Below are 15,682 nucleotides of genomic sequence, written 5' to 3' on the forward strand. Positions count from 1 at the left end.
ATTATTCTAAAACATAATGTATATTATTCTAACTCATAAAATATATTATCCGTTAAAGTACGTACAAAGTCCACATACTATAGGATTTTGTTTAATTTAGTCCTTGTGTCGTTATTTTGTTCAATTTAGTCCATGTACTTTTAAAAATGATGCAATTAAGGACAATAGTTAACATTGTTAATATTACCGTTAACTTATCTTATGATATTTATATTCCTACTCATATATTACTTAATAAATATTTAAAATTAATTACTTTTATCCCTAATATATTAAATTAGTATGTCTAAAATAAATAATTACAACCATGTTCATAATGAGATTTGGACAATTATCTTTAATTTCACCACTTTTTAAAATAGAACTAAAGTAAAAACAGAATTAATGTACAAGGACTAAATTGAACAAAAAACTATAGTACATGGATTTCATAGGTACTTTGATCTATATTATTTTACGTTTCATTATTTTAACACATAATGTACATACATAATGTACATCATTTTAACATATACAATACGCTATTCTAACTCATAAAATTCAAGTATACTAATCCATGTTCCACACATTAAGTTGCCCCGTCATCCTCTTTTCATCTCGTCGCCTTTCACTGGATGAAAGACTGAAGGAGAAGCCATAACCGGGAAAAAAAATGATGATAAACTGTGTGCAATGTCCCGTTTGGAAGAATCCAACAATTCTGGCCTCCTCTTCTTCAACCTTGTTCCGTTGTTTCCAAACGCGGCCTTGGACGTGCAGAGAGGCCAATCAATTGAAGTGCAATGGTGAAAGCATAAGAAGGAAGAGGAGAGGGAGAAGAGCTGTGGATTGTCAAGGATTTCTGTTGCCAGTGGATCCATGGGCGCCCAATGTCGATTCTCAGAGCATAGCTTCGCAGCTCTTCGCTTTCTCCCTCTTCCCTTATCTAGGTTTCCTGTATTTCATCACCAAGTCCAAGACCGCCCCTAAACTCACCCTCTTTGGCTTCTACTTCTTGCTTGCTTTTGTCGGCGCCACTAGTAATTTCCTTATCTCTTTCCCTCTTCCTCGAATCGAATTGAATTGAATTGAATTTCTTCTAACTATATATCCTTAGTGCCTGGAATTTGTTAAAATTGAGGTGATATTCGTTTTGGTAGTAAGATTTACGGAGTAATAGATTGCTAGCAACTTTAATTTCTGCAGCTAGTTTCATCTATGCTGTATTTGGACTTGAAATAGTTGAAAATATTAATTGTATTTATCTTGCTGTAATTTTTATTTTTTTTTTTCATTTTATTCTGCTTTTAGCATTATGTTAACTGTAACACTGATCTTTCCTTGTGGTTCTTTCAATGCTTCAACTCTGCCATACAGTTCCAGCAGGCATTTATGGTAATTTCCTGCCACTTTATGGATTTATTTCTTGAAAATGATTTTCGTCTTTGGATTATGCATTCTGACTTTGATATGCTGAATCTGAAACAGCTAAGGTGAAGTATGGAACTTCACTATCCAATGTGGATTGGTTGCATGGAGGAGCTGAGTCATTGCTTACTTTAACCAACTTATTCATTGTGTTGGGGCTGAGAGCTGCTCTTAGGAAAAGTAGTGATGGTATAGATAGGAAATCCATTGGCGCTTCTGAGTTCAAAGAAAAAAATCCGTTACCTTAAAAAGAAGTTGCTGTCTTTTGCTCTTTCCTCTTCCCTTCATACAATTGAATTGCCAAGTATCTCTCTGTAGTTATGCATTCAAGCACTTGACGTGTTTCTCTGGCTACAATGTTGAATTTTCTGCGGCCTAATGATATGGAGATCATGAACTGCTCAGTTTTGAATGTGAACTCGGGAAGACATTGAAGTTGGTTTCTATCTTCTGGTGCTACATGTTTATTTCACACCTTAGTTACCTCATTGGTTTTGCTCTTGACCACTTTATTAGGTCCTTTTGCTGTATATTCATCTGTTATATCTTCTTGTAAGGAATCTTTAATGTAATGTTTCTCTTAAAGATTTACTACTTTCGATGTCTTGTCTTCCTGCTCGCTGCTCCTTGATTCCTACAAATTGTCTTCTCTGTGATTTTTGGTGGTCATGCCTTGTTACGAGTATGGTGGCTAAAGGTTTATTCTGATATTTGCATAAGTACACACAAAATCTTTATATTTATATAAGAGACAACAGCAGTGATTTTTTTTTTTTTTTACAGCTGCACAGGTTGTGATTTCATAACAGGTACTTATCCGTGGAAATTTCTAGTTTAGGTGGTACAGACATCTTTGTAGATGCCAAAATACTAAATTGAATGAAATTGAACCCAAATGACTACTATATCGTTGTCTTTCTTACCGCTTTATCTAGATTGGATCATGTGAAAAACTGTGAGGTATCGAATGGGAAATTTGGATCAAAATCTGCGGGGTCCAGTGTGTACTCTAAGCCCACAATTGGAGAGTTTGTCGATGATGTATTGGCAGAGAATATGTCAGTAAGGTCTGACTCAGAGTGGTGCAAATTCTGAACTCCCCCAAAACTGCTAGTCTGTTGGTGTGACACAGAGAAGTAGTTTGACTCTGGAGTGGTAGGACTAGGAGACACAAAGGATGGTGAGTATGTCCCCAAGAGATTATCATCAACCTGTGAAATCTGAAACATCGGCTTTTCATCTGTTAATCCAGAGAATGATGCAGGGAAGGAGAAAGGATATGCTGTTTCCTTCCTTTCCAAGTCACTGGTATTGACTCTCAGGTTTGATCTTAATTCCATTAACATCTGATTTGGTTGCATTGACAGACTGTCATTGCAGTGGATGCTTTGTTTCAGGTCTTGTTTCTTGGGTGATGCTTGCGGTGGGACTGATTTCGGTGCTTGGCTACATGTATGTTCCCCTTTGTACGTGATCTCGAATGTGGTTGGATCTTCATCAGATCTTTGCACCTGTTTTGTTGCCCAACAATTCTGCATTGCACGGTACGTACATCTGTAATAGCTTCTGCAAAAATGGATGTCTTGGCATTAGAATGAAGGAATTAATTTTATAGAATTACGATTACCACCCAACAGCTTTCTATTTAGTCCATAAATAAATTACCTCCAGTTAATTATGTCGATTTCATCCTAGTTGAGTCTACTATTTTTAGTGTCAGAATTTGACTTTTTTTTTTTTTTTTGGAATTCTGTTTTTCACCTCTCTGTTTAATGTTGATTGGCTTTTATGACTTTTATGGTGTACAGGTGAATAGAGTAATCAACTAACCTGGGATATTTAGCTCCAAGAATATCTTTCTGCCCATACTTTCTCCAACTATACCCATCTTCAGGTGGACCTTCAAGTCCATTATCAGTGCCGACTTTCACTTGCTTTGTCCACGTTGGCATCAACTTTCTGCAAAACAAATCAGGAAGCAGGTAAGATCACCTAGAAATAGAAATTCAGGCTATTCACCGCATTAGAATATGAATTTCAAGAATCATGGTGATATTCCATACCTCTTCTTTGACATATCTCTGTACTCCTGTTCCTTCGAGCCCTTGTTCATGTCATCACTTCGCGGGCTTCCATCAACAGAGATGGACGACTCGGGGGCACTAGACAGCGGTGGCACCTGCTGGGATTGCGTTCCCAACCCACAGTTGAGAATCATGAGTGACTTCTCATAAGAAGCCACTATCTGCTGCAAGAGCGAGTTCTGAGTTTCGAAACAAGTTTCGGAGTTGAAAGAAGCTCTAAGCCGCTTGGTACATTCAACCCCTTGTGTTAGCTCATTGATGAGAGCCTTGAATTCCCAGCCTAAAGCGGCATCCATTTTGCGTGATCTTTTGTCAGTTGCCAGATGCCGAACAGGTATGTGCAGCTCTAGTTCATTCCAGGTGATCAAGAACTGAACTGATTGAATATGGAAATGTTTTTTTTTTTTTCCTTTTTTTTTGTTGTAGGTGATGAATTGGGTTTTGGAGTGTTTTAAGGATATAGGGAACAGAGAGAATATTGGTGAGGATGAGAAAGAAGAGAAGGAAGGGAGAGGTATATAAAGAGAGGGAGTGGGGCATTAAGAATTGATTGATTATTAGATATAGTACAGAAAGGCATGTGGAAAAAAATTTGAGAAAAAGGGAAGTCAGTGAAAAGGGTTTGAAGTTTGACTGAAGAAACCGAGTGGTTTTTTTTATTCTCTGCGCGGACCGGTCTTTGGTCTAACATAAATAGGAATGGGAATGGAAAATGGGAATGGGAAAGGGAATCATAATAATGAACGGTGAGAAGTGAGAATGGGAATGGCCAAAGACCAAAGTGCCCCAGAGATGAGTGCTGACCAATTCAAACCCCCACAACACTCCCAACTCTCCAAATCAAATATTGTGTCTTTTCTTGGCTTATATTGAAACAAACAAACAACTTGCTTAACATTACTACTTATTACCTATTCAAATACTAAATGTTGGTCCTCTTTTAGGTCATTATTCTAACTTGACCCAAATGGATTTATTTTCACTTACAATTTCATACAAATCATTGATCAAATTCTTAGAATATTGTATTTTTTTTAATTAAAATTCAATAATATTACATCATATATAGTAGTTATTTATGTTTGTTGGTAGATTATGATGTAATAATTGTAATATAATATTTAAGTACTGTCTTTGATTTGAGAAAGAATATCTATTATATATATTTTTTGAAAGGAAACATTATAGTTTTAGTCTCTAAATTATTGGGCAAGTATAATTTGGCAAATTATGCTCTGGACCCGTGTCCACATTGAATTGTGGACACGGGCCCAAAACGACGTCGTTTTTAAAAAAAAACGCGTCATTTAGTTAAAAAAAAAAAAAATTTCGCGCGTGTTTTGCCGTTAACGGCGTTATTATTTTTTTTTTTGATTATGAATGTACAGTTATGCCGTTATGAATGTACAGTTATGCAATTATGAATGTACAGTTATGCAATTATGAAATTATGAACACAGAGCTCTAACATTATGAACTTACAATTATGAACATATATAGTGATAAAATTATGACCATGGAGCTTTAAAATTGTGAATATAGAGCTTCGAAGATTATGAATGTACAGTTATAGAGTTATGAATCTACAGTTATGGAGTTATGAATCTACAGTTATGAGATTATGAATCTACAGTTATGGAATTATGAATGTACAGTTATTGATCGAATTATAAACAAAGAGCTCTAACATTATGAACTTACAATTATGAACATATAGTGATAAAATTATGAACATAGAGCTCTAAAATTGTGAACATAGAGCTTCGAAAATTATGAATGTACAATTATGGAGTTATGAATGTACAGTTATGACGTTATGAATGTACAGTTATAGAGTTATGAATGTACAGTTATAGAGTTATGAACGTACAGTTATGGAGTTATGAATGTATAGTTATTAACATATAGTAATAAAATTATGAACATATACTTCTATAACAAAGTGATCTGAAATTTAAAAAAAAAAAAAAAAAAAAGAAGAAGAGATAACAGTGCCTAACGGCACTGTTACCCGTGTCCAGCATGCTTGCTGGACACGGGTCCAAGGCATAACGATTGGTATAATTTTCTTTCTTAATTAACATGGCTTTGCAATGGTACTTCCTAATTAGTTACCAATGCGGGGTATTGTTATGATACATTGAGTTATTTTGGACGGTCTAAACAGCATTAATATAGAAATGACAAAATTGTATTGTTTGTTGGATTTTCTTGAACAAAAACTCAAACAAAATCCGACAAGTTCTTACTACACATTTGAGATGACTTTCGTGGATGATTAAGTCGATTTTGGATGGAGAAGAGAGCATTTGTTAGGATTAGGATTAGGATTAAAATCATTATCCATTAATATATAGTTGAAACAAATATGTGGCATTAAAAAAATTATTAAATAACTATCGATTACAACTCATGTCAAATTACTACAAAAAATATATGTAAATTTTTCTGGTCAAAATAACATTATTAATAAGAAAAATGACTAAATATACTGCCTTTGTGACTAATTAAGGAATGAAAATTATATTGTCTAATTAGGGGATGAAAATTACATTGTCTAATAACTCAAAGATTAAAATTATAATTTTTCCTTTTCTTTAATATGATTATTTAGATATGCGTGTAAATCAAGTTAAGCCATGTTGGATTTGGTTTTTAAAAATTGGATAAAATTAAGATATTTTAAATTTAAAATTTGGTATTAAATTACTAATTTTAAAATGTTTGAATATGATGGTCACTATATGCAAAAGTTAAGGACCTAGAACATTCCACTTTAAGTTAAATTATACGGAGTATATATGAAGGGAGGTCTATTACAACTTAACTCACAAGATTGAGAAAAACCCCGCCAATAGATACAAAAGAAATTCCATTTTCAATTGAAAAATGGAAAGAAAAAAAAATACTACTCCGTAATAACTAATAGATGAATAATTAATATGAATTATAAATGATTCATATATATTAATTTATAAATAAATGAAACAAATTCGATAGAAAAGGAACATTTTGTATGATGGAATCGCTCTCTGGCCAACGATCCGAGGAGGATCAAGATCTCCTTGTGCGGAGCACGAAGAAGACGAAACGGACGTCCGATGTGTTATGGGAAGCGGAGATGCGCACTGATGCTGAGGTGGTTATCGAAACTCCCATCGATGAAATGGTGGCGGTGGAGCCAGTGGAACCTGTGCATGGATCTCATGCTGTCGACGAAAGGGGCATGATAATACCAATGGTGATCGCATCTACGCAGAACCAGCCTCGCCGATCCTATGCTGATTGTCTCTCTAGCTACGTAAGCCCGCCACATGAGCAATCCGATGAGAATGATGAGGAGAGCTCTGAGGAATTTTCAGACGAGGAAGACGAGGACCCCTTGTGCCTTACGATACGATTGACAAAGGCCGAGGTTGAAGCAATCCGAGCACCATGGCGGAAGTCGCTTATTATAAAGGTCCTGGGCAGGCGCGTTGGTTACGCATTCCTCCTGCGAAGACTCATCTCCATGTGGAAACCTAAGGGCAGCCTCGACCTCATCGCAATCGACAACGATTACTACCTGGTGCGATTCGGATCGGTGGATGATCTGGAGTTTGCCATGTTCGAGGGGCCCTGGATGATAGCCGATCATTACCTCATCGTTAAGCCTTGGGTTCCTGATTTTGATCCGTTCTCGGATCACACCGAGAAGGTTCTTGTGTGGGTTCGCATTCCATGCTTGCCCGCAGAATATTATAATATCATCTTCCTAAGGAAGCTTGGAAACAAGGTTGGCAAAACAATCCGCGTTGATCAGGCAACCAGTCTGGTCTCACGTGGAAAATTTGCCCGGATCTGCGTCGAAGTCGACATAACCAAGCCGCTCATTTCGAAGTTTAATTATAACGGTAAGAAACGCCATGTTGCCTATGAGGGAATTCACCTAGTGTGCTTCACATGTGGGGTGTACGGACATGCACCGGACAAGTGCCCAAAGAATTCAAAGCCTTCGGAGAATTGTGAGGCCGCTCCAGAGGAGGAAATGCGCAGGCAGCCTGAACCTGAAAGCAATGCAGTAATCGGCAACCAGCCAGTCATTATTGGCGATGCTCCCTTTGGGGAATGGATGCTTGCGCCAAAACGAAGAGGGAGACGACCAGCTGTGGCTCAAGCGGATCATAACTCAAAGCGGCAAGGGGATCGGGATGAGATGGCGGCCACTGCTGTCGGAGATAAGCCCCAAACGTCCAGGTTTGCTCCTCTGGCCCCTGCAAACGAGGTGGCGGATGTGGATAATGAGATCGCCCCAACTGCTGCAATGGAGGTTCAGGGAGGCTCAACTTCGCGATCGACCGCTGCCGGGGGACTTGTTCAGAGAAGGCCAAATGTGATCGCGTCGGAACGCCAAATTGAAAATGAGCCGGCAGTGAACGAGGGATCGAAGGTTATTCCACAACCGGCCTCCAAGGCGCGCACGACCATCACGAGACCACGACGAGCGGCAGAGGAAGACGAACATGTGGTGGTGCGGGGCGAACAAGGAGGACTGCGAATTAGCTCAACGAGGGTGTTCGTGGGAGAAGCTGCAGGCGAAATCCCCTCGCCAGTTTGGCAGGTTTCCACCGAGCACCACTCAGACCCACCGGAGCAGAGAGATGATGAAGGAGACGTGGTGATGTAGCTTGATCGAATTCCAGAGCTTGGAGTTGGGGCGGTTGAGCGGGCGAGCCAATAAATGGCCGTGCCCGTTTTCTGTGTTGTTTTTCTGGTTTTTGTTTGTGTTTGTTGTCCCTCTTCTTTCTTGTTGGTTTTTATGGATTGTCTCCTATGGAACTGTCAAGGTGCGGGTGGCAAAAGGTTCCACCGCGCACTTAAGCACTTTCTCCGAGCCTATAAGCCATCTATCCTAGGCTTATTTGAGCCAAAGGTTTCGGGAGCTCAAGCTAATTACATCTGCTCTAATCTAGGTTTCTCGGACTGGGTCCGAGTCGAAGCCGTTGGTTTCAGCGGCGGTATTTGGGTCTTCTGGAAGGACCCGGTATCTATCTCCGTTTTGTATACTCATCCACAACTTGTTCTTCTACAGGTGTCTTAGGTAAACCAGGACTTATGGTTTTTCTCACCTGTCTACGCTAGCCCCACCCACCACCTCCGGCGCCGCCTTTGGCATGATCTCACTCAATCGAGTAGAGGGATCACAGGGCCATGGATGGTAGCGGGGGATTTCAACTCGGTGGTAAGCCGTGAATAGACGAGCAATTACAACTCGTTTTCATCCCAACGGAGCGCGGATTTTACACACTAGATCCAAAGTGAAGGACTGCTCAACCTTGGTTTCTTTGGCCCTAAACTAACCTGGGTCAAAGACGGTTCGGTAGATCCTATTAAAGGAGCGCGGCTTGACCAGGCCCTTTGCAATGTTGATTGGAAGTTACGGTTCCCAGATGTGGTGGTCACTCACCTACCGCGCATCTCTTCAGATCACTCGCCGATCCTCCTTCAGAATAAGGGGGGGGGGGGGGCGTAAGCGCTCTAATATTTCTCCTTTTCTTTTTCAGGCAGCTTGGCTCACACACCCGGACTTCAAAAGGGTGGCCAGGCAACTATAGAAAGAAGACCAAAGTCATGGGACCAATATCAATTCGTTGATCGAAGGCCTCAATACGTGGAACAAGTCAGTCTTTGGAAATATTCATACTCGCAAGCGGATTCTTATGGCAAGGCTTGCAGGGGTGCAAAAGTGCATGGCAAATGGTTTCCATGAAGGTCTGGGAAAGCTTGAAAAGAAGCTGCAAATAGAGTTGGAGGATACTCTCCACCAGGAGGAGCTACACTGGTTTCAGCGTTCCCGCGAAGACTGGATAGTGTCTGGGGACAGAAACACGGCTTATTACCATGCGACCACCAAGATAAAAAAAGCTCGTAACTCGATTTCAGGTTTGCGTAATGAGAATGACGAGTGGCTCACAGAGGATAACGGCCTCCGCGAGCATGTGAAGCAGTACTACATCCACCTCTTCTCAGAGGAACCAGAGAATGATGGGGGAGGTCAAATAGAGGCAGATTTCCCACGCTTGCGCAACCGAAAGTGGAACATATTCAACAGGATCATCACTAAAGATGAGGTGCATAATGCCCTTAAAGATATGCAGCCCTTCAAGGCACCTGGCCCGGACGGCCTACATGCAGGCTTTTATCAACATATGTGGGACGAAACTGGGGACAACTTGTTTAATATGGTCAGGGATGCAATCAACACGGGTCACTTACCGAATGGCTTTAACGACACGCTGGTTGCCCTTATCCCAAAGGTCAACACCCCGGAAACAGTGAAACAATTCCGGCTCATCAGCCTTTGCAACGTCAGCTACAAATTGATAACTAAGACTATCACTAATAGATTGAAAGATGTCCTACCTAAGTTGGTGGGCCCGTTTCAGAGCTCCTTTGTGCCAGGAAGGCAGATATCGGATAATGTCATCATCTATCAAGAGGTTATGCACTCCATGCGCGAGAAACGGGGGAAGAAAGGGTATATGGCGATTAAACTTGACCTTGAAAAGGCTTATGACCTTGGCGATTAAACGGGGGAAGAATGATGGGACTTTATCCAGGATACTCTAGACAAAGCTGGCTTTAATACAGGATGGAGGGCCATTATTATGGAATGTATTCGTACACCAAAGCTGTCCATTATTTGGAACGGGGAGCGGCTGGAGCCGTTCAGGCCTGAGCGGGGCATCCGTCAGGGGGACGCAATGTCTCCGGCTATTTTCGTCCTTTGTATGGAACGCCTGAGTCAGCTAATAGTTAAGGAAGTTGAGAAAGGTGTCTGGAAAGGCGTTCAGTTAGCGGTTGATGGGCCCACGATATCCCACCTCTGTTTTGCGGATGATATAGTCCTTTTTCACAGAGGCAACGATTGATCAGGTTGAGGTTGTCCACGAGTGTCTGGAGAGGTTCTGTCTCGTGTCAAGCCAAAAATTGAGTCTGGCCAAATCACAGGTGTTTTTCTCCAAAAACACGCAGCCGGGCCTCGCCGATTTGATTGCAAGCCGTCTTGGAGTCAGCAAAACCAACGATTTGGGCAGGTACCTTGGAGTGCCCACTTTCCACGGGCGGGTGACCTGCAATACTTTCTCCAGCCTCCTCGAACGAGTGTCCGCGAGACTGGAAGGATGGAAGTCGAGGACCCTGTCTTTAGCGGGGCGCGTGGTGCTTGCCAAATCTGTGCACAATGCCATCCCCGTCTACACCATGCAGACCACGGCGCTCCCGAAAGGTATTTGTGCTGAAATTGAGAAAAGAATCAGACAGTTCATTTTGGGTAACAGAGGACCTACGGAGGGAAATAAGATGCACCTTGCCAATTGGGACCTTGTCACAACAAGTAAAACGAATGGAGGGCTGGGAATTCGACGCCTTCACGACATGAATACGGCTTGTATGATGAAGCTGGGGTGGAGACTCAGAACGGACTATAAGCATCTGTGGGCCCGGACTCTTCTGACAAAGTACGGGAACCAGTTCGAGGCTAGCAGCAGGCGAAGCACTTCAAATGTTTGGCGGGGCATTTGTGCGGCAAATGAGCAACTGGAGAAGGGTATTACGCATGTCATTCATAATGGAGCATCCACGAAATTTTGGATGGACATATGGCTCACTCCTACGCCCCTCTATGACCAATTGCTAGTTCCCCTTAGCCTCCCTGATCTCTACGCTCCCGTGGCAAACTACTGGATCAAAGATCATGGGTGGAATTGGGAAAAGTTGGAACATACCTTGCCGCTTGAAACGCAGCAAAGGCTTGCGGGTTTTGTGCTCTCTAATACAGACAGAAGTGATAGCATTGGTTGGGGATTCGCCAAGGACGGGTCTTTTTCGATAAGCTCAGCGTACCGAATGCTCACGCAAGAGGATGAACGCAGAACGGAGGAGGACTGGACTGGAATCTGGAAGCTTAAACTTCCAGCGAAAATATGCATGTTTTTGTGGCTTGTCAAAAACGGAAAGCTGCTAACAAACTTTGAGAGGACAAGGAGGAAGATCACATCTAACGATTCTTGTTTTCATTGTGCAGGTCAGAGGGAGGATCTTGATCATCTTTTTCGAACCTGCCCGGCAGCGCAAGAAATCTGGAAAGAAGCGATCCACCGTCGAACATGGACAGCGATGCGCGGCTTGAGCTGGTCTGATTGGCTTGTGGCTAATCTTCACGGTGACGCAAGGCAAGGCTTTGATGAAGGCTGGCCAGAGCGTTTCGGAGCGAGGCTATGGTGGCTGTGGAGGTGGAGAAACGACGAGGTCTTCAACAACACGACCAAGTCGATTGATCAAAAGCTGCATTGGCTAAGAAGCTATGACGCCGAGATTGCAGGCGCTTTCGCGAACCGATTGAAACCGAATGCCAAGCAAGCCGAGAGTGCTGGTACTAAGGTGGCGTGGACGAAGCCGCCCCGGGGCTACCTAAAGCTGAACATTGACAGCTCCTGTAAAGGAGGGGGGTTGGCGGGATGTGGCGGAATCCTACGCGACAGTCATGGGGAATGGTGTAAGGGTTTTACATACAACATTGGACGATGCTCTGTAGATGAAGCAGAGGCCTGGGCAGTTTTTCAAGGCCTCTGCATGGCCAAGAACTATGGAGTCTTAAGACTCATTGTTGAGAGCGACTCCAAATCCATTGTGGAGAGCCTTAACGAGGCGTCAAGTGGGAAAAAGCAAAAATGTAACATCGTGATGAGGTGTCTAACGGAGGCCGGAGCTTCAGTGAGATCTCGTTTAAACATGTTTACAGGGAACAGAACAAAGTTGCAGACCGGTTAGCGGCTGACGCAGTTTCGCACCACGGGCTTCAGTTTCTGGACTCCCCATCGTTAGCTATCTCGGAGTTGGTCAAATTAGATAGATTGGGAGCTTTGTCGTCCAGAAGAGCTCCCTTTGGGGCCTGATGGTGTTGTCGGTTTTCTCTCTGTTTCTTGGGTATCCCCCTCTTATCTGATCAAAAAAAAAAAAATTATAAATAAATTAAAATGAAACAAAAGGACTTGTATTTGCATTTAGCAATACATGTATAATCTACATGTATAGTGCAATTGGAAAAAGTAATGATTCATGTATTTGAAGGCCACAAGTTTTATTCTTGCCAACACTCTCTTGGTCTAACCCGTCGCATGAGTCTTCCCAGTGTTGTGTACCTCTCCTGTGTCGTTTACGCGCTATTACACATAAGTATTATGCACATCTATAAATAGCAATTGCAAAAAAAAATAAAAAATAAATAAATAAATAAATAAAAATAAATTAAAATCATAATAATATAAGTGAGTAGTTGGAGTTGGCAGTAGTTAGAGTAAAAGTTTGTATGAATTCAAATCCAATTTTAGTTTGTGAATTGTGATGGTGTCAACATGCTAATAATGGTGTTAATGCAGTGATTATTGTAGACCACATAAATATAATCCAGTCAGTATACATCTAGAAAATATAGATACTTTCATCTACTGCTGACCCATTCTTCTCTATGTATGTTTGGCACATAATATGGCCACATGATGATTGTGAGACATTTTATGGTCAAAGTTTTCTGGTCAATTTTGTATTATCTCAAAATGAATTAATAATTTTCAAAGCTGAGACATCTTATCCACACACAAAACTTATTTAAAAAAAAAAAAAAAAAAAAGACCCTTTGAAGTGTTGTGTAGTGGTGGAAATTTTTGATAGGTAATATTGTTGGCCATTTAGCGCAGGTTGTCTTTTACTGAGTATCCATCCCATGAATGATGAATCTCTTGACAAAAACAATAGAATCTCTCTCATTAATGTTAATTATTACCCTCCCCACGGCCAAAAGTATATACAAAATCAGATACTCTGTATTTTGCCCTACTCTAATCTACGAAAATACATTAATCCCAGTTTCCCAGCACACATTTATTGACATTTTTTTATTGTTATTTTGGAAAAAAAAATACCATTTTTGTCTTTAATTTTTTTTTTTTTTTTTGAATGCTACTGGCTCTATTACAATGTAATATCTGTTCATATACTTTCTCAATCTACTGAAACACAAAGAACCAATAACGCCTCCACTAAGACTCAAACTCACAACCTTTCAAATGTAAGTTCAACCCGAGTACCATTAAACCACATAGTCTTAATTTTTTGTCTTTAAATTTAATTCTTGTGTTTTCATTAATAATAATAATAATAATAATAATAATAATAATAATAATAATAATAATAATACCAACAGTGTCATAATTTTTAAAAAATGAAAATGCATGGTTTTTGTAATAATCAGATTTTACACTAGCCCTCTTTGGTAACATAGTTAGTTTATCAGTCAATTTTGACTTATTTGACCACTATTAGTTGTTTGTCTTGATTAAACTGTCAATACAAGTTTGATTAATTAGCTTGTTGTAATAGTTTATTGCTCTAAAATGTGAAAATTCAAAACAATTTTTTCGATCAAATTTTTAAAAAAGTCATTTTACTTATAATCAGTTATTTGCTAATAGCTAATTTAGTCAAATCCACTAACTCAATCAGCTAACAACTATTTACCAAACACATCCACTTTATTCACTAATTTTATATCAATCATGATAATAATTTTATAAGCAAATAAAGTATTTGGAAGTTGAAGTAGTCAAGTCTAATAAATAATTGATTTTCTAAGGAACTTTCCGCAATGCTTTAAAGAAATGCCCTCCACACTGCATCTTATTTACTTCATTTCTCCCCTTTTACTAAAGAGTCAGTCAGCATCACAATTGGAATTTCTTAATCTCTATTTATTTCTAGGGCCCGCCTATATTCTGTAATTTCATAGTAGAAACAGTCGTATTTTAATCCAAATATTTTCATTAAATTTTTTTAGAGTTTCAATTAAAGGTTAGCATAGCTGGCTTCTAAAGTGCTGATTAATTAAATGAAGTCATCGGTTAATCACATTATGCTTATACATATGTTTTAATTTCTTATAATTCATAAATCATACCCTTTTTTTTTTTATTTGTAATAACTATTTTGAGATGTGGAATTATAAATTATGAATTTTGATTTATAAATTAAAAAAAATTGACATAAATAAAAAATTTGGTTAAGCTAATGGCAATTAAATTAATTTATAAATTCGGTAAATTAACTTCAGTTATTAACCAAATTAACAAAATGAACCCTCCTAGTTAGTAGTCCCATGTTACATTATAGTCTTTTGAGTGTAAATTAGTACACTTGTGTATGTGACAGAAAGAAAGAAAAAAAAGAGAGTAAACACTCAATATTTTGAAATAATATAATTATAAGGTTAAAGTTTGATTTAGATAAAATGAGTAATAAAAGATTATTTACAGTTTTCCAAAAAAAAAAAAAAAGAAGATTATTTACATAAAATTGACTTATATCACCAAATAATACTTAAAATATAACATTAAAAAAGAAAATGACGTAGAGCAGAGGGTTAATATGAAAAGAAATGACGAATAGCAGTACAGGTATGCAAGTGTGAAACGTAGTGCGTCACTTTCCCCCTTACAACGACTTTTCAATGAAATAAAGAAATAAATAAAAGAAAAGCAAGATATTGTTGGCAATTTTTTATAGGAAACATTTAAATTTATACCCCTAAGGTATAGACTAATTATAAATGTTACACTTCAATGATGTAAATGTTGATTTTGAATTGTTAAAATATGGTCATATATTGTCCTTCTAAGGAGCATAAATTACAATATATAACCACATTTTGAAAATTTAGAGATAATATTTGTACCACTTAAATTGAGAAGTGTCATTTATAATTAGACTATACATGAGGGGCATAAATAATAAATTTTTCCTTTTTATATATATTTTGATAACCCAAGTTTTTCGACTTTGTCGGACTATATATGCTAAACTCATGAATCCATTCCCAAACTCATGTGTAGGTATACTCAACACTAATGGCATGTTTGATTCATGGAATAGGTCAAGAATTGTAACATTCCTTGGAATAGACCTATTCCATCGTTTGGTTGGATCATTTTGTCATGGAAATAACATTCCTAGGAATGAGCTATTACCTTCGCAAGGGGAATAGTCATTCCTAGGGAGGGCCTTGGTATTAGCTATTCCCATGCCCTTGGGAATAACTTTTATATCACAAATACCAAAAATACCATTTGCACATTACATAATATATATATTTATTTAAT

At 39.1% G+C, this 15,682-nt stretch overlaps 2 protein-coding genes across 2 annotated transcripts; one reads left to right on the forward strand and one right to left on the reverse strand.

Annotated features, from left to right (window-relative positions):
- The first annotated feature begins 570 nt into the window (after window positions 1–570).
- LOC109147979 lies at window positions 571–2,013 on the forward strand. Its single transcript, XM_019295670.1, has 3 exons — window positions 571–1,019; window positions 1,357–1,374; window positions 1,468–2,013. The coding sequence occupies exons 1-3, from the start codon at window positions 653–655 to the stop codon at window positions 1,653–1,655; spliced, it is 573 nt and encodes a 190-aa protein (XP_019151215.1). The 5' UTR covers window positions 571–652; the 3' UTR covers window positions 1,656–2,013.
- A 104-nt stretch (window positions 2,014–2,117) lies between these two features.
- Window positions 2,118–3,999, reverse strand: LOC109147977 (probable WRKY transcription factor 53). Its single transcript, XM_019295667.1, has 3 exons — window positions 3,471–3,999; window positions 3,238–3,366; window positions 2,118–2,973 (listed from the first exon to the last, which is right to left on the reverse strand). The coding sequence occupies exons 1-3, from the start codon at window positions 3,785–3,787 to the stop codon at window positions 2,349–2,351; spliced, it is 1,071 nt and encodes a 356-aa protein (XP_019151212.1). The 5' UTR covers window positions 3,788–3,999; the 3' UTR covers window positions 2,118–2,348.
- Window positions 4,000–15,682: the final 11,683 nt, after the last annotated feature.

The sequence above is a fragment of the Ipomoea nil genome, unplaced genomic scaffold, assembly GCF_001879475.1.
Source record: "Ipomoea nil cultivar Tokyo-kokei standard unplaced genomic scaffold, Asagao_1.1 scaffold2036, whole genome shotgun sequence".
In the NCBI taxonomy this organism is placed as follows: Eukaryota; Viridiplantae; Streptophyta; class Magnoliopsida; order Solanales; family Convolvulaceae; genus Ipomoea; species Ipomoea nil.

Excerpts from the sequence above, each read along its gene's own strand:
- LOC109147979 (XM_019295670.1), top strand. The coding sequence starts at position 653 with ATGATGATAAACTGTGTGCAATGTCCCGTTTGGAAGAATCCAACAATT.
- LOC109147977 (XM_019295667.1), bottom strand. The coding sequence starts at position 3,787 with ATGGATGCCGCTTTAGGCTGGGAATTCAAGGCTCTCATCAATGAGCTA. Across the intron at positions 3,367-3,470 it reads AGAGATATGTCAAAGAAGAG|AAAGTTGATGCCAACGTGGA; the intron begins GTATGGAATATC and ends TTTGTTTTGCAG. Across the intron at positions 2,974-3,237 it reads CTTGGAGCTAAATATCCCAG|AAGCTATTACAGATGTACGT; the intron begins GTTAGTTGATTA and ends CCATTTTTGCAG.